Below are 19284 nucleotides of genomic sequence, written 5' to 3'. Positions count from 1 at the left end.
TTAATGTGTAACATTTACACGCCACCGGCTATTGGCCATCCAATCGTTTCAACAGATGGATAATGGTTGTCTGTATGAATTAACATGGATGATAGTACACATGCAATAAGCATTATAAATATTATCATTTATTATTTCTGAATATTACGCTATAGGCGCCAGTGTGTTATACATTCACAGAGGAGAAAGAATCAGAGAGCGTACAACCAATCAAAGTCTCAGTATCACCCGATAATGAGGGCCGATTGTTCCATGAAATGCGACAGGCGAGTATGGCAAGCTAAGCGGCTCAGAACGTGGGACTAGCTACGCGTAGCTTCTTTCTCGTTACGTGCAGCTTATTAACCAATCAGATTCGCGGTTTTAAACACGTGGAGCGGATGTAAACATCCTCTCTCACAAAATATTACGTTGTTAATTTTTGTGAATGAAAATATCTGTAGTATATCAGCAAAACAAAAAAAGTGTATAGGTGCTATTAAAGTAATATCTGAACAGAATGATGATTGTTCTATATTTAGGGGGCTATCATTTTCTTCGGAAGGGGGTAAGGTGTATCGGTGGTGGGAGTCGGGGGTCATAACATTTTGATGCCGAAATAGTGAGGGCCGCAATTTTATTGACGCCGACTTTTGTAAATTTAGGACCCCCCCCCCCTTCCGTCCCACTTTGCTCTCTCCATATTTACACAGTGGCATGTGATATCGCTTTCCCTGCAATATCTTTACACAGCGCTTTACATCAGTAGTACTAGTAGTTGTTGTTTGACCTTCATATCCCCTGCACCGCTAATACAGCCCGAGTATATAGTTACTTGCTATTAAACACGGTGTAAACTTGGAAACACTAAATAAATATGCTTTGTGTCATTTTAGCCAGGCATTAGCAACATGTTCTCTTGACACGTGCTGTGATTTGGCCTCCTTAGTACCCGTTCGTTATCTATGCTAATTCCGTAAATTAATTACAAGATAATAATTGTGAAAGAGGATACCTATAACTATACTACGCGCAGCTAACGACCCAACCACGTGATTAAATTTGACTATTTTGATTGGTCAAACAGCTGCTCGTAACGAGAAAGAAGCTACGCGTAGCTGTTCCACGCTTTTGGCCCCCTTGGCTTGCCATAGGCGAGACTGCTACGCAATTACCGTGTATATTCACGGTCTATTGCGTAATCGCGACGCAACGCTCTATCGCGTATACGCGAAGGCACGCAACGCTGGCGTGATTGTTAGACAAGGCACGATCGAACAATCGGCCCTCATGAATATGCGAGAACTTACATCATACAATACACGGGGACTTTGACTGGTTGTATGCGCTCCATTATGCAGTTACTGTCCATTTTTCCTATTCAGTGCACACACAGCGCTCCATTGATGATTGACCTTTAGCTCACTCACTGTACTGTAGGTATTAGCAATAGACTATATAGTTAGTGGGCTTGAGGGAAAACCCTTCACCCAATAATAGCCATAGAGGCTCACATGTGAATTATAATGTTCATCCTTAACATACTACAATTTGAAGTAAAAAATGTCACGGGAAAGCTGTTGTCGAGCTGTTTTTCCAAAGAGAGTCTTCCAAAATTTCATAACAGTCGGACGTGTAATTTTAATGGCAAATTGTGCTCAACAGCTGACTCGAGATAGCTCCAACTTCCAGCGAGCACCATCGTGTGATCGGTTTGATCAATTTTCGCCATAGAAGCTGTAAAACAATTCTTTCCCTCTATGGTCATCTAAAAATGATTAAAATGCGATTTTGGGAAGGTTGTTGTCGAGCCCTCCCAAATATGGAGTTCTGACTGCCCGATAGGGAGCTAAAAAATGGAAAAACTTTTTCCAAACCGTGTTATGTCTAAAACGACATGTTTCTCATTTACTTGTGTGATACGATCACAATACATGTGACAAGTTTGACATGAGTTGTACCATCAACATGGCTGGATAACAATATGCAGACTTTTGTTCTCATTTCGGAAACAAAGGCCACGCTCAGTATTGTAAATGTGCGTTTGCTTTGTAATGGTGCATCCAACTGAAATTATAATACCGATTTCATCACAGCACATTGCGATATCGCACAGGAAATCAGAAACATATGTTTATGGATTTAACCAGGGATATGAGACACATCCCTGATTTAACATAGTTGAGCTGTTTTGAATGAGCTTTATCTTGGTGTAATGGGGTTTAAGTCCTGCAAAGGTCGTGGTGAATTCTGCTGTAGACATGACTGCATAATGCTGTTTTCTTTCTCCTCTGTGGATACATTATACATGCTTTTAACCAACTTGCCAGCATTTCAGGTAAGTTATATTTGCTTACACTATGATCCACAACATGCTAATCTATCAGGGAACAGTTCATTAACCCCAAAACATTTGCACATTCATTGAATGACCTCTGAAAATTTGGGTATAAAAATAAAAAATACTGCAACTTAATGTCAAATTTTTCCCTATGATTGTTTAATTGAGGTTATTGAACTTTACCATTGGGATTACGCAATTGTGGTCCATAGTGTTAAAATCATCGTCGACTGATGTTCAAAACCTGTGAATACAGAGAGCAGATCAAGCAAGCAAGCACAAAAATGTTAAAATTAAAATAAAGTCGAAACGTTTTAACATTTTAATGTCGGGTTATTTAAAGGTCATGAAAACGTTCTTAAAACATTTTATATGAAGAAACACTGCAAGGAAGTTTTTTTAATGTTGTGAAAATGTTATTGTAAAATATTGTTGGCGAACACTTTTGCAAAATATTTTGTTAACACTTTATAACATTTTGCACGAAGTTTCCTAAAAATGGCACTAGCCTCATCTATAGGGCGCAGTTCTTTAACCCCAATATGTTTATACATTCATTGAATGACCTTTAAATGTGTTGGGTAGAAAAGCCCATACTCCTCAAATTTGCTCCTACGATTGTTGAATAGATGATGAGACTATTTTGTGCGATTGTGTGTGTTCACTGCATGGTCTGGGTTAATTAACACAGTACACATGCAATAAGCATTATGAAAATAATATTACGGAATAAATATGCCTATATGAAATACATGTAGCTCATAGATATAGAAGCTAGTGTGTGTTAAAGATATACAGGTAAGCAGGCATTTTTTTGCTGTCGTCATCTTGCTGGACAAGTACATCCTTTAATTCAGATTGTTAAACCAAAGGGAATGTCAGGATTTCAGGTATGTTCTAATAATAGGCCTACTCGAAAGCATCTTTTAGATTTAAAAGATTGTAGCCTACATGTGTAGCAATTTTGCTATTATTGCCTCTGTAAAGCGTATCGAGGCTTTTGCATAATGCGCTATATAAATTGCTTTATATTATTTGATTATTATTTGTTATTATTATTATTGCATTTTGATTAACATTATTTTAATCATGATAGCATTTAACTTGATATCAGTAAATCAGCTGTGCACTTTCATCGAGCTGCAGCTATAGCTGGGTAAAAACCTACGTTTATAAACAAATCAAAATATTTTGTTTTCTAATCAACATTTTACGGAGATAGTAAATTTATGAAATTTTAGGCACCTGTGTGCATAATATGCAGTTTGTATGCAGGTTTTTTTTTAAATTCTGATTAATATTGTTATTAAAGATAATAGTACCGTTTAAGTAAAAGTAAACAATATGTTATATTAAATTATTTCCCCAGAGTAACACTGTGTAAAAGCTTGTGTGTCTTTAGATATCTTACATTTTTTTGCAATAAAGAAAAACAACGAACCATCTCTAGAACATTATTTTATGTAAATTGTATGCAAATTATATTGAAAATCACATTTCTGTAGACTACATAGGGCTTGTTTTCTGTAATATTGTGACAAAATGTTGATTTCATGCGATAATTGCCGGTTTCGAGATTTCAAATATCACTAGAAGACAAAAATCTGTGAAAGGTTGAAAAATTCGTGGAAAATCTTAAATCCAAGACAGATTTTTCTCGGATTTTTCAACCAGTCACAGATTTATCACGCAAAAGAACACAACACAACACAACACAAACAACACAACACAACACAACACAACACAACACAACACAACACAACACAACACAACACAACACAACACAACACAACACATAACATAACATAACATAACATAACATAACATAACATAACATAACATAACATAACATAACATAACATAACATAACATAACATAACATAACATAGCATAGCATAACATAACAGAAAACTTTTGGTGCGCTGTTCCTTATGACAAGCTCGTAGCGCTTACAAAGTAAAAATAAAAACATCTTAAGGTTTTTAATGCATCTAATTGCCGGTTCCGAGATTTCAAACATTTCACACATGGAAATATTATTATTCGCAATATACTATTATAATGAGTGCAAGTGATTTTGACAGTATTACTCCAATAACCAAATTCGTCAAATCAGCTTTTGATTCACGAACGAACATGGACTTATAGATAATAACAAAGTTCCCATTTGGGCTTAGAGCAGCGACCCCCTGTCATATTTTCATTCTATAGGCTCAATGCAACGTGGACTTGAGCGCCACTATTAATATTGTCTATTATTATTAAGACTAATTTATATTTCTTTTATAATTGTAAATATTTGTACTTGTAACTTTAATATTACAATTTCAATTTCAAATATTTGTATTTGTAAATATTAACTATACCAGTTTGTTTGGTGAATGTTAATAAAATATTGATTATTGATTACTAATGAATGCAGTAGAGTATGACATATGTATGACGTGTATTCCAGGTTTTGAAGCAAAAAGACAACAGTATGGGCACGGTAGATGATATGTTTGCATCAACTTACAACCAGGCACTGCCGACTAACCAAGACGAATTGTTCATTCTATATGATCAATGGGCAGATTTTTATGACCAGGTAAATCTTCCTTACTGCGTAAAAAAAGTATCTTAATTTGCACATGGAAAAGAACACATAATTTTATCAACATTTGGGTTAATGTATGTATCCTGCGTATTTTGACACCTCTTTGATCTCTACAAGTATTTAGCATTATTTAGATATTAAAGGCCCATTCAGCGATTTGCTCAGCCGGCCGATCGTAAAAATCATCAAATGCTAATGGTTCAGCCAAAAGCTGTCTATTTAAGACAACATAAAGCATTTTACATGAATCTGTAATTTATATACTAACAGTATATAAATGTCAGGATTGGACTGAAATTCCCAACCGACGCTAAGCAAAAGCCATGCAGCAAATAATGTGAACAACAAGGAGACAGAATAATGTCACGCAACAAAAGGATTTTAATAAATACTTCAAAAAACAGTTCTCTTATACGCATGAAAAAAAAAAAATCACAATGGCATTAACGATTAAATATAACAATTATAATGACTAGTCAGATGAACCTAAATAATGAGTATACTCAATTTAATCATTCGCGATAAAAAAAATATACCAAGTGCACTTGAAAAGGATACGTTAAATCGTCTAGAGTTCCATCACAACGTTGGCAGTTATACAGTGCGTTGAATCCCTACATCCAAGTCCAAGAGTAGAGTATACACACACGGCTAGTTCCACAAGATATACTTTAAATTCCTGAAGTTTATGTCTCTACAGCAGGATGATTTAAATTGTCAATCTCGACGCAAAATGACATGATATGTTCAGCACCAATTGAACTATGTTCAATTTGGAACTTTATGCAGAAAACAGAATTTATCACACTATGAAAATCTAAATTTGATTTTCCCGCCAAAACAATAATTTGAATTATCACAAGCAAAGCTTTCTTTAAATAACTAATTCATCATTAATTCCACTTTATAATTTACAAACAATATTATTTTACTTACACGAACAATGTCTTAAACCAGCATGGTTCTCACAAAGTTGGAAAAGTCAAAGTGTCAGCTTCAACCACGACGACCATTTTAAACTTCGCCAAACCCGACTCACACACAAGGCACAAATTAGCTTCTATTGCTGATTCTAAGCTTCCATAAGACCTGGTATATCTTTCTGTATGAAGCATCGCAAACTGGTAAAGCCTTTTTAGCCATACGATGTTAGTATAGAGAAATATCCATCATGCTGAATAAAACAACATTTCACTTTCCTCAGTGAAATGGGCAGCAGATCTTATCTCAATCAGATGTTAAAATTGAATGCCCAGATTTCCTGTGAACATGCTCCCACCAAGCCAGAGACTAATTTACATGACACACAAAAAATCTCAATATTGACAAAACCTAAAGAATTGTCCACAAAAGAAATGGGCTGACCTAGAATCCAGGTCTGACCACTACATACAATACACACACCACATCTAGATTGCAAGCTTCAGTGCACATACCTGCAACTAGATTTAAGGGATCATAACATTACCCAGAAAACAATCCACTTTTATTTTAAGGGATCAACTCCAATTATGACATTTACGTCCCCCCTTAAACAAATTGTGTCTACACAATATTCATATAACACACAATCACCACTTAAAAATAAGTGGATTTACATTTTCCACAACTTACCATATACCACTTAACCTTAAGCGGATTTACAGTTGTAACTGTGACCTGTCTTCACCAAGAAGATATATACTCAAAATTACTTTTCACATGACTCTTACCTTCTCCAATGTACATTGCACAAATTCTACCTTTGAATTTCCAATGCTGCACAAAAATACACATCACCTTATTCATATGAAATCCTGCTCATGTAGTCTGCGCCAATGTTGTCACTTCCCTTGATTGCCTCAATCCTGTAGTGATATGGTTGCAATGACAATGCCCAGCGCATTGTCCGACCATTTGCAACTTTGGAACGCTTCACACATAGCAGTGGTTGATGATCTGTTTCTAAGACAAAGTCTCGTCCGTACAAATAAAGTTCTAACTTGCGAATTGCCCATACAACGGCAAGACACTCTTTCTGCATTATCGCATATCCTCTCTGTGCTTTGTTCAACTTCTTACTTAAATATGCAAGTGGAAATTTGACACCTTCGAACTCCTGGAACAGGACAGCTCCGATCGCTACATCACTTGCATCTGTGCGTAGAATGAATTGACGATGGAAGTCTGGTAGATGTAGAATGGGTGCCTTTCAAGCATACTCTTGAGGGTCTGAAATGCTAATTCTTGGCTTCTCTCCCAGTTGATTTTCGTTGGTTCACCAGCTTTCGTCTTGTCTGTCAATGGTACCGCTATGGCTCCAAAGTTCGGAATGTACTGCCTGTAGAAACCGGCAAGACCCAAAAACGACTTCAACTGTGTTTTGGTCACAGGACGTGGAGCCTTCTGTATGACCTCCAACTTATCTAGATTTGGATGACGACATCCCTTCTCAACAGTATGACCTAGGAATTCAACACGTTCAAAGCCGATATAGCACTTTGAAGGTTTAGCAGTCAAGTTCGCATCTCTAAGCCTCTTCATAAGTTCATTCAATTTCTCTAAGTGTTCTTCCCAAGTGACTGTATACACTAATATGTCATCTATGTAGTTTACTACTTTGTCAAAATTGTTCAACAGTTTCCTCATAATCCTAGAAAATGTTGCAGGAGCGTTGACGAGCCCGAACGGCATTCTCCGGTATTGATACAACTGATCAAAAGCAAGGAACGCAGTAAGCGGTTTGGCATTCTCAGTCAGCGGAACTTGCCAATAACCCTTACTGAGGTCTAACTTTGAGAAATACTGTGCATCTCCCAATTGATCAAAGATTACTTGAGGAGAAGGAATCCCCTCTGCGTCAAATTCGGTAATCGCATTAATTTTGCGAGTGTCACAACATATTCGATTCTTACCATCTGCTTTCTTGACGACAACCAGCGGCGATGCATATGGACTAGTTGATGGTTCGATCACATCCAACTCCAACATTGTTTTGATTTCCTCCTTCACCGAGTCTCGTAAAGCATATGGAATAGGATATGGCTTAGTACGAACCGGTGTACTATCCGTAAGTTTGATATCATCATGCGAACCTAGATGAGTAAACCCTGGTTTGTCGGTTAGTACACTACTATAGTTACCTAGCAATCTCTTCACTTCCAAACTCTGCTCTTCTGTCAAGTCTTGGTTGATATGTACATCAGCTATGGTTTCTTCAGCCTGAAAAGATGGAATCTGTAGAAGATCTTCATTTGTCAAAGACACATCATCTTCCTCTGACATTTCTGACTCTTCTTGTACTTCACTTTCAATGATGGCACTACACGCAATCTGTAAAAGACCAGCCACTACCTTGGATGGTTGATCAGTATCTCTACGAAAATACTTCTTCAGTAAATTTGCATGAAATGTCTTCACCTTGGTACCAAAATCCACCTTGTAATCCATACTACCTACTTTACCTACCACAGGAAATGGACCCTTCCAATGTAATAGAAGTTTGTTATGGTCTGTAGGAAGCAACAACAATATCTCATCTCCGACATCAAATTTCCGAGCCTTAGCCTTTCTGTCATAGTACATCTTGTACGTACCTTGAGACTTCTTCATCTCTTCCCTAGCAAGATCACATGTTTTCTGCAACCTATCCTGCAGATCCAGAACATACTCAAATGTAGTCTTGGTTTCTGGTTCTTCTATCTGACCTGTCCAGAACTCCTTTAACATACCAAGAGGACCTCTCACAGATCGACCATACAAAAGATCAAACGGAGAAAACCCAGTACTAGCATGAGGGGTTTCTCTGTACACAAAAAGTAATGCATTGATATACCTATCCCAGTCACGAGGACGGTCTTCACACATCTTTCTCAGAGACGCTTTCAACACACCATTGAACCTTTCACACATACCATTTGTCATCGGATGCCAAGCAGTTGTGGTTAACTGACGGATAGATAACAATCTATTGACTTCAGCCATCACTTCAGACGTGAATTGTCTACCTTGATCACTAAGTACCTCACGGGAAAACCAACTCTGAATAAATATCCAGCAGTGCCTCTGCTACTGATATCGAATCTATGTTACGAAGCGGAACTGCCTCAGGAAACCGAGTAGCGTAATCCACTACTGTAAGGATAAAACGGTGATCTCGTTCTGTAGACGGAAAAATAGGGCCAACAAGATCCATCGCTATACGACTGAATGGAACATCGATGATCGGCCTACTACCAAGAGGAACCTTTGTTACTCTACCTTTGGGAAATGTACGCTGACAGATATCACATGATCTACACAATCTACCAATGTCTGCTTGTGCACCAGGCCAAAAGAAATGTTTCAAGACCTTGAGAGTGGTTTTATTCACACCAGCATGTCCTACGAAATGGTTGAGGAACAACAACTTGGTTGAGACTTTCACCAAAGTTGACAGATGGAGACTGAAATTCACGGAACAAAATACCATCCTTACACACAAACTTTGATGTACCACCACAACGACTCACCTTTACTTCACCCGATTCTGCTAACTTGCGAGTCTTATTCAAACTTTGATCATCAGCCTGAGCCTTTTGCAACTCATCAGCAGAAATAATCTCAGTAACTATCTTTGGTACCTTAAGAGCTTTCTTGAGTTTCTCACTTGCTACCTTTTGACTACGAGTTTGTACAGCGTTCATCACATTACTAACTTCACCATGGTCCTCGACATCTGTGTTTACACTTGACTGACAACGTGGTTTCCAATCAGGATCAGGATCCTTAGGTTCACGTACCCCACGGAGATTATTACCCAAAATCAAGTCATACACAGGATCATTCATCACCAGAGCATGAACATGACCAGTGAAATATGGTGTATCAACATCCAGATATGCAACAGGAAAAGTTCTCACCGTACCATCAATAAGACGACATTTGTCATATACTCCAGTAAATTTCTCTTCTGGCACAAGTCTCTTCCTTACAGCTACCGCATCACACCCAGAATCTCTCATCACCTGAACCTCCTTATTACCAAGAAAACCTTGAACGACCGGCATATCCTCTACTAAATTATCACTACACGCAGCACTCGCAAGAGGAAGTTTATGACCACAAGACATCGTTACATACGCATCGTCTGATTTCACACCTTCACCATACATTTCATTTGAGACCAGCAAACAACCTGATTTGTGTCCATGTGATGCACTTCCCTGTAAACTAGCAGCTTTCAAAGTAGGTCTAGTGCGGCGATAACAGTCTTTAGCTATGTGTCCTACTTTGTCACAAATAAAACACCTTCGTTGGTTACCTCCAGTATTCGTACTCTGCTTTGGATTAGTACCATGAGTGGGAGGGGTAGTGTTAGTCTTCTTACCTGAAGATTGTTGACCTTTTTGATGTGGTAACTTGCCTCCAAAGGAAGCATTCCATCCACCTCTCGCCTCTTTGTACTGTTCAGCCAATTGAGTCATTTCGGCAACATTTTTAGGTTTCCTTTCTTTTAAGAACAACGCCATGTCTTTATTACAGCCAGCGACAAATTGCTCACGTATTAACAAGTCCGATAACCCAGCAAAATTCTTGGTTACAGCAGCCAGTTCTACCCACCTAATCAAATAGTTCTCCAATCTTGTCGCGAACTGTGGAGCACTTTCTGTTTGTTCGGGTTTAGCTGAACGGAACTTACTTCTAAATCCATCTTCGGTCATTTGATACGCTTTGAGTAATTCAGATTTTAGAACATCATAAGTATCAGTTGGTGCAAGCCTAGCATAAGTATCTAAACCCTTCCCATGCAACAATGCACTAAGATTTAAAGCCCAGTCATCCCTTTTCCATTTATTTGATTCCGCGTACCTTTCAAATCTTTGCAAGTAAGCATCAATGTCATCCTTATCCTCACGGAATTCTGGCAATTTGGGAATTTTTGCTTTACCCTGGCCTGCAGATGCATGTTCTGTTTTTATGCCCTTAGCTGAATTTTCTTTCCTTAGTTCCTCAATTCTTAATTGCAATACAAGTGCCTCTTTCTCATATTCGCGCTGTGCTGCACGTTCATCTCGCGCAAGGTCACTCTGCGTCTTGACAAATTGTTTTAGATCCTCCCCTGTATAACCCATCTTTTCTCCTGACAAAGTTAGTTTATCAGTATCCATGATTGGGAAAAAATGACTGCAATAGAGCGCAACCAGAAATTCAATGCACAAATCGTATATAGAAGCAGAATTGCAAATGAGCCTATTGAACCTGAATAACTTGCTGACACTATTTTGACACAACCAAACACTCTTCCAACAATGCGCAGAAATGCGGACAAAATAGTTCACAAAATAACTGGTAACTTTTGCTATTAGCTTCGTTTTTATTTCCCGGACGAGCCCCCACAAATGTCAGGATTGGACTGAAATTCCCAACCGACGCTAAGCAAAAGCCACGCAGCAAATAATGTGAACAACAAAGAGACAGAATGTCACGCAACAAAAGGATTGTAATAAATACTTCAAAAAACAGTTCTCTTATACGCATGAAAAAAAAAATATCACAATGGCATTAACGATTAAATATAACAATTATAATGACTAGTCAGATGAACCTAAATAATGAGTATACTCAATTTAATCATTCGCGATAAAAAAAAATATACCAAGTGCACTTGGAAAGGATACGTTAAATCGTCTAGAGTTCCATCACAACGTTGGCAGTTATACAGTGCGTTGAATCCATTCCCAATTATGCCACAACACGTAGCCACGCCTAGTTCAACCAACATGGAATGAAGAATATCGAAGAAAACAACCGTTCCCACATCCAAGTCCAAGAGTAGAGTATACACACACATGTACAGCTGTATAAATACAATTAATGAATCCGTGACTAGGATTTGTTTTCAAGTTCATATGATAAACTTCACACAATATTCTATCTGGAAGACTAATTAATATTTCCAAATGAGCCACTGCTTTCTTTGATTAATGAACGATATGGAACTTCCTTACAACATTCACACACGGCTAGTTCCACAAGATATACTTTAAATTCCTGAAGTGTATGTCTCTACAGCAGGATGATTTAAATTGTCAATCTCGACGCAAAATGACATGATATGTTCAGCACCAATTTAACTATGTTCAATTTGGAACTTTATGCAGAAAACAGAATTTATCACACTATGATTTGATTTTCCCGCCAAAACAATAATTTGAATTATCACAAGCAAAGCTTTCTTTAAATAACTAATTCATCATTAATTCCACTTTATAATTTACAAACAATATTATTTTACTTACACGAACAATGTCTTAAACCAGCATGGTTCTCACAAAGTTGGAAAAGTCAAAGTGTCAGCTTCAACCACGATAGCTCGAGATACTCTAGCTAAAATACAGGTTTACATTAATTACTATCTTACATTATCTTGCTGTATTTCAGCTAGAGCTCCAAACGACAAGCTTCCGGGTTTTTTTGGAGAACAATACTGTTAGTATTACGTAAGATGTAGAAGAAACCCGCCTCGGAGCCCGCCATACTCATTATTTCATTGTACTTATTGCAATTTGCCTCCACACATTACGTAATCAACACAAAGCTTTTGTGAGGATTAGTGAGTGGATAAGAAATTGACAGTGGAGGATACGAAGGACACGCCGATTGTTAGTTGTCAATCATGAATTGCCGCAACGTATTAATATTTTACTGCATGGCATTCCGCAAACACCAAGACAAATTATGCCGTATTTTTCCAAAGATCATCTCATATGAAGTAAGCTGAATGCGATCTGTCCTTTTGTAACATTCCGATCGCTTTTGATCACCTATTATCGGCGAATTTGCTTGAAAACACGTGAGTTCATGTTGTGTAAACATAATTATCATAGACACAAATGAAATTACGATGCAATACAATGCAATTTGAATGCGCAGCAGATCTATAGAAATAACGTTGCCCGGTTTTATGCAGAATTAGACCCTGTCTGAACCACGACGACCATTTTAAACTTCGCCAAACCCGACTCGCACACAAGGCACAAATTAGCTTCTATTGCTGATTCTAAGCTTCCATAAGACCTGGTATATCTTTCTGTATGAAGCATCGCAAACTGGTAAAGCCTTTTTAGCCATACGATGTTAGTATAGAGAAATATCCATCATGCTGAATAAAACAACATTTCACTTTCCTCAGTGAAATGGGCAGCAGATCTTATCTCAATCAGATGTTAAAATTGAATGCCCAGATTTCCTGTGAACATGCTCCCACCAAGCCAGAGACTAGTTTACATGACACACACAAAATCTGAATATTGACAATACCTAAAGAATTGTCCACAAAAGAAATGGGCTGACCTAGAATCCAGGTCTGACCACATCTAGATTGCAAGCTTCAGTGCACATACCTGCAACTAGATTTAAGGGATCATGACATTAAGGTGAATTACCCAGAAAACAATCCACTTTTATTTTAAGGGATCAACTCCAATTATGACAATAAATTAGCTACATGTATTTGAATGCGGGGCTTCAACTTTGTCAATACTGCTGTTTTCTTCGTTTTTTGCCAAATGTTTCATTTCAAAAATACCAAATGACAATTTGAATGACCTATCCTTCACTTTTAAGCAATTTACAAACAATTTTTTTTACACTCTCGCTGGGATCACTGAATGTGTCTTTAATTGTGTTATTAATGAAGCTATTGGGTATTTGATAATATATTAATTATTATCTGGGAGATTTACTATATTTTGGTTAACTTTTCAGGACTTCAAACGATTTGGCTACAACGGACCTCAAGTTGCTGCAAGTATACTTGCTGATCACCTCCCTGACAAGAATGCCCGGATTCTCGATTTCTGTTCTGGTACCGGTATGGTAGGCGAACAGGTATGGGTAGTGTCAGGTCATAGATTTTAAATACCGTTAAAATCTATAGTTTGTTAGTATATATGATCCCTTGCATGGATCGTTACAACAAAAATTGCTAAATCATCATCATTATCATCCTTAAGGGATCTGGAATGAGCGTTTCGACAGTATTTTTTGTGGGACATGAGAGCATCAAGACATATCTGAATACGAGGAATGTCTTTCTGATATCAAATAATTTTCATTTTTTGAAATTCACGATATAATACAACTTTGATACAAATTTGATATTTTTCACATTTTCGATATATAACAGTCCTCGAAGGAAATTTTATAAATTTAATAATATATTCTTAAAGTTTGTGTAGCTGGGAGGAAAAGCCGATGATCAATTGAACATTTTGACCTTTCATATTGAAGATATATATTTTTTCCCAAAAGACCTAACTTTTCTTGCTGTTTTGGGAAAACAAATCCATATCTTAATACGAAAGGTCAAAATTGTCAATTGATCGTCGGCTTTTCATCCCACCTACATACACTTTAAGTATAAATCATCAGATTTATAAAGTTTACTTCGAGTACTGTTAAATATCAAAAATATTAATTTTTAATCATTTGCCATAAAATGTGTATTACATTGCGAATATCAAAAAATCAAAATTATTTGATATCAGAAGGACATACATTCTTCGTATTCAGAATGCAATTCGATATGTCTGATGTGCTCTAATGTCCCACAATAAATACTGTCCAAACGTTCATACCCCATCCCTTAAACGTGATCATGAAATCACTGTTAACAGTTATGTTTACATGAAGTAACATTCATCAAAGCACCCCTTGCTTGGTTGATAGTATCCGGCCTATTAGACCTCAACCTTGTAGCACATACGGACCAATTTGCTTACTTTTAATCATGTTAAGTACTGTTAAGTTTAAAACAATCAAATAACTTATTTTAATTTAATGTGTCGACTTACGATCCGAATCAAACAAATCAGTATTTTGTTCTCCCATCTTACCTTTTAAATGACATAGAAAAGATCCAAGAAAAACAAAACTGGAACACATTTTTATGCTTCTTTTGCTGATATTTCTCTTAAATCGTATTTCAGCTTAAAATGCAACAATTTATTAACATAGATGCCATTGATATGTCACCAAATAGCCTGAAAGTCAGCGAGGAAAAACAAGTTTACAAGACACTGATCTGCTCCGAGATTGGTTCAGATCCTTTGGATATCAAATGCTGTAAGTCTAGGCTCTTTGCTTCCTTATTATGTGTCAAGTTATATTGATCGCGCTAAAAATTGGCGGGAAATTTTTGAAGAAAACATAACATAAAACAACACAAAACTCGTTTATTCATTTTAAAAACATTTTATTTCATTAGAGAATGAATTTGGAGAAAACCTTCTGATAATTACAAACACTCGCTGAGCAGCAAGACTTTCCCTCTAAGCTGATTATCTATTTGTTTTCATGAATTGGAAGACATTCTTTGATGTATTACTGAGCTCAATCATGTGAAATTACTGGAGCGTGAGCCTAGTATTTTATTAAAGCGCTCCACAGACTCCGAGTATTAGACGTACAATATTGTATATAACATATCTACGTTATTTAATCTATTGCCATTCTACTTCCAGTAATGTTTAAGTTCTAACGAATGTTTGATGACGAAAAATCGATAATATGTTACATATAATATCTAGCAGAAATATATTATCGATTTACGTCATCAAACATTCGTTAGAACTTAAACATTACTGGAAATAGAATGGCAATAGATTAAACAACGTAGATAAGTTACATACAATATTTTACGTACAATAAAAACTCTGAATACTGCTTTACAGAAGGTTTTCTCCAAATTCGTTTCCTAATTTGTTCCGAGAATTATATGTATTATTCTGTAATAAATAATTTTAAATCATTTGTAAATTTGAAATTTAGACCAGTAATTCACTTTGCCATTTTCTATATTGAACTTTCAACAAAATATTATAAAATAACCTCGGAATAATCTACATCCCTTGAATAATTTAAATATTTTAATAACATTTGCAAAAAACAAACAAACCTGACAATTTTTGAGCGACAGGCGATCGATGCTTCACTTTAAAGCCATAATGAACGATTTCCATCAAAACGTAATTTTGTTATTCTTTACTTAAAATTCTGAAATAATATTACAAAATAACGGTCAGGAAAGGTTACTGTCCATATTAAGCTTAACAACCAAGGTAAATTGAAAGATTGGCTATTTACTGTGAACTTTAATGTCTGAATAGTGAATACGGCACAATCTCAAAAGCGTTGCTTTTCAAAGCGATACATTAGAATGTGTATTGCATTCCCACACTAAGTAAAGCGCGTTTTGGAAATAGGACAACGTTATTGAATCGGTAATCATAAAACAGATAATTGAGGATTATGAATTTCAGATACATACGATGGATTAGTGTGCTGTGGCTCCTTTGTTCCTGGCCATCTAAACCAATCCTGCTTTCCGGAGATGATAAGAATTGTTAAGCCAGGTAAATCATTAATATTTTCAATCAGTGTTATTGATCTGTGACAGATACCGTAAAACTCGATAGTTAGCATATGTGCTTACTATCGAGTAAGCCTAAACTATTAAAGTAGATCATCTTTCTCCATTTTTTACCTGTTTACCATAAACATCCTACGCCATGTACTAGTGGCTTGTGATTAATGCTGCACTTTTTTTTTATAAAGTTATTATAACAAAATCAGTATACATGTATTTCCTGATCAGAAAACATGTTAAGTGCCCCCTGCGTCCCTTTCGCCGTCTGTCAGATGTCTTTATCAAATTTGAATTTGAATATTGATTACACAAGGATGTATTGACCCTTAAAGCCATAATGTGTGATTTGCATAAAGAATATATTCCAGTCAAACAAATTAGGTAAAACGAAAAAAAAAATGCTATTTCATTCCAGCACCTGCAATACCGATCTTATTATTATCATGATTATTAGTGAAGCTTCACGCAGCTGGGATGTACAAACAAGACGTAAGATGAATAGCGATACACACACAGTTTATGCGTCAAGACGTAGGACGAATAGCGCGCGATATGCATACACGTCATACAGTCTATACGTCACTGATTAAATGATCACTTAAGAAATCTTTATCCAACACTCGATCGGTGAACTCAGAATAAAACGGGAGATCTCTGGGTTTATTATAAAATGTTTAAGTAATTAAAGCACTTCAGGCTTAGTCTTTCATAGGGCACTTATGTACACCAATGGCCATTACACATGATGCAGTCATGTCTACAGTAGAATTCACCACGACCTTTGCAGGACTTAAACCCCATTAAAAGCTATTAAACCAAGATAACACTCATTGAAAACAGCTCAACTATGTTACATCAGATCTTCTCTGGTTAAATCCACACTACACATGTTTCTGTTTTACCTGTGCAATGAGCAATGAGCTGGTATTATAGTTTCAGTTGGGTGAACGATTATAAAGCAAACTCAAGGTAACAATACTGTGTGGGCCTTTGTTCACGAAATGAGACAATAGTGTGCATATTGTTAACCAGCATTCTTGAAAATGATAAACATAATGGTTGTGGACCGTAACACGGTTTGGAAATAATTTCTTCATATTTTTGGTGTTATCTGTCGTTTACATATCCTTCCTAAAACACCAAAGTGCGAATATTTCCAAACACCTAAATTAGCTAAAAATTTAGGACATGTTACAAAACTATATTTTCTACAATTTCAGAAGAGTACTTTAAATGAGTACTTTAAATATTGGCCGGTTACTTTTCACACAGTGACGTTAACTAGGCAATTGCCTATACTTCTAACATACACTATTTGTAGAGATCACGTGTCAATGGTGAGAGCACTGTGTATTGTGTATAGGAAAACGGACAGTAACTGCAGTATGAATGGTGCAAAAAGTAGTAATTCGAAAACAAATTCAGGGCGTTGCTGTGGAGCAAATCACACATTGTGGCTTTAAATACAATAATTAAATGATTCATGGGCAATGCTGTTACCTCAAACACAAAACTACTGTTTGAAAACTGGTCAAATAAACATATCGTTATGATAGCAGACAACAGAGAGCAATGCTAGCAAATTTTATTCAGTGCAAGTAAAGCGAATTGACCCTCTCATAAAGTCCTGACTAGTGTTATTTCGATTCAGAAAATGAATTTCAATTCAACTCAGATTCAATTCTCTTTTGTAGATCCAATTGAAATTAAATTCTTATTTTTAAAATCATTTTAGTGCAATTTAAATTCAATTCTTCTCTACTTTAAATCATTTTGATTCAAATCAAATTCAATGCATTGAAATTAACTGCTAACCAATTTCAATTCCAATTCATAGCATTTGAATTCGATTCATATTCAAATTCAATTATTACTACCAACACTGATGACTAAAAGCAGTTCAGGGAGTAAGTTTATTGTAACTGAAAAGCTGATAATACAAGAGAAATGGCAGAATGGAAATACATTTCCGATTCAATGAATGGAATTGATATGAAAAAAAAAAACAATTTTGATTCAATGCATCGAATTGAAATGGAAAAAAAATCGATTCAATGCATTGAATTGAAATTGAAAAATGGCCAAAATCAAAATCAATTCAATTCCTATTCCAACATGTCCAAATGCATTGAAATTACATTAGTCCTGACTACGAGCCTATAGTCTAATGATTGCGTTTTATTTCCATAGGTGGTATTATCGTAATTTCAATGAGAGAAGAGTATCTTTGGACTGCGAAGGAGTTTCAGAATAATCAATTGGAAGAGGCAATTTAAGACATGGTTGCTCAAGAAAAGTGGAACCTTGTTGCCAGGAAAACGTGTGAAGGGTTCTTTCATGACAAGACCGGTGTTACATTTGTCTTCAAAACTCTCGTTTGATGAAACTAAATTTAAATGAATCAAATAGTTATACAATAATATGAAGCTTTTAGATATGCCACGAACTTTAAAGGTGGGTAACCTGATTGACAATCCCATCCCCCACTTTACCTCATCAAAATGCTGATTTTGGTATCAGATGAAAGCTCATATTTTTCTCATAAACATATTGAAATTTGGATTTTTAAAAAGTACCCGGTACCATAGGCCTATTGAGACTTAACTGGTGAAATATGGGAGAAAAGTGGAATCAATTCGCGCGAAGCGCCAAAACATTGGCATTTTGTGGCTAAAATGGCCAAATATGAGGTTAATTTCGACAAAAAAAGAAAGAAAGAAAGAAAGAAAGAAAGAAAAGAAAGAATGAAAGAAAGAAAAGAAAGAAAGAAAGAAAGAAAGAAAGAAAGAAAGAAAGAAAGAAAGAAAGAAAGAAAGAAAGAAAGAAAGAAAGAAAGAAAGAAAGAAAGAAAGAAAGAAAGAAAGAAAGAAAGAAAGAAAGAAAGAAAGAAAGGAAGAAAAAGAAAAAAGAAAAACAGGAAAAGAGATAAGGAAAAAATGATTCAATACAAAAATGAGAAAGCAACCATTTATTGGCGTG

The 19284-nt window shown here is 36.1% G+C and overlaps 1 protein-coding gene across 3 annotated transcripts; it reads left to right on the top strand.

Moving 5' to 3' along the window:
• Positions 1-1752: 1752 nt before the first annotated feature.
• On the top strand, positions 1753-19006 carry LOC140164754 (methyltransferase-like protein 27). 3 transcript variants are annotated; one of them, XM_072188121.1, is made up of 6 exons: positions 1757-2317; positions 4776-4907; positions 13644-13766; positions 14867-15002; positions 16199-16291; positions 18496-19006. In XM_072188121.1, exons 1-6 carry the CDS (start codon positions 2195-2197, stop codon positions 18579-18581), a joined length of 693 nt encoding a protein of 230 aa, XP_072044222.1. In that variant the 5' UTR covers positions 1757-2194; the 3' UTR covers positions 18582-19006. The 3 variants fall into 3 exon arrangements, with proteins under 3 accessions (XP_072044224.1, XP_072044222.1, XP_072044223.1); XM_072188122.1 differs by lacking the exon at positions 1757-2317 and adding an exon at positions 2915-3210; XM_072188123.1 differs by lacking the exon at positions 4776-4907 and having other exon boundaries at positions 1753-2317.
• Positions 19007-19284: the final 278 nt, after the last annotated feature.

The sequence above is a fragment of the Amphiura filiformis genome, chromosome 11 (assembly GCF_039555335.1).
Source record: "Amphiura filiformis chromosome 11, Afil_fr2py, whole genome shotgun sequence".
Lineage (NCBI taxonomy): Eukaryota > Metazoa > Echinodermata > Ophiuroidea > Amphilepidida > Amphiuridae > Amphiura > Amphiura filiformis.
The sequence above is the reverse complement of the archived record's forward strand: the minus strand, read 5'-3'. Positions and strand labels throughout refer to the sequence as shown.

Bases quoted from the DNA above. Each gene is read 5' to 3' on its own strand.
- LOC140164754 (XM_072188121.1), top strand. From the start codon at position 2,195: ATGGGGTTTAAGTCCTGCAAAGGTCGTGGTGAATTCTGCTGTAGACAT. The intron at 2,318-4,775 runs GTAAGTTATATT...CGTGTATTCCAG, and splicing joins CCAACTTGCCAGCATTTCAG to GTTTTGAAGCAAAAAGACAA. The intron at 4,908-13,643 runs GTAAATCTTCCT...TTAACTTTTCAG, and splicing joins GGGCAGATTTTTATGACCAG to GACTTCAAACGATTTGGCTA.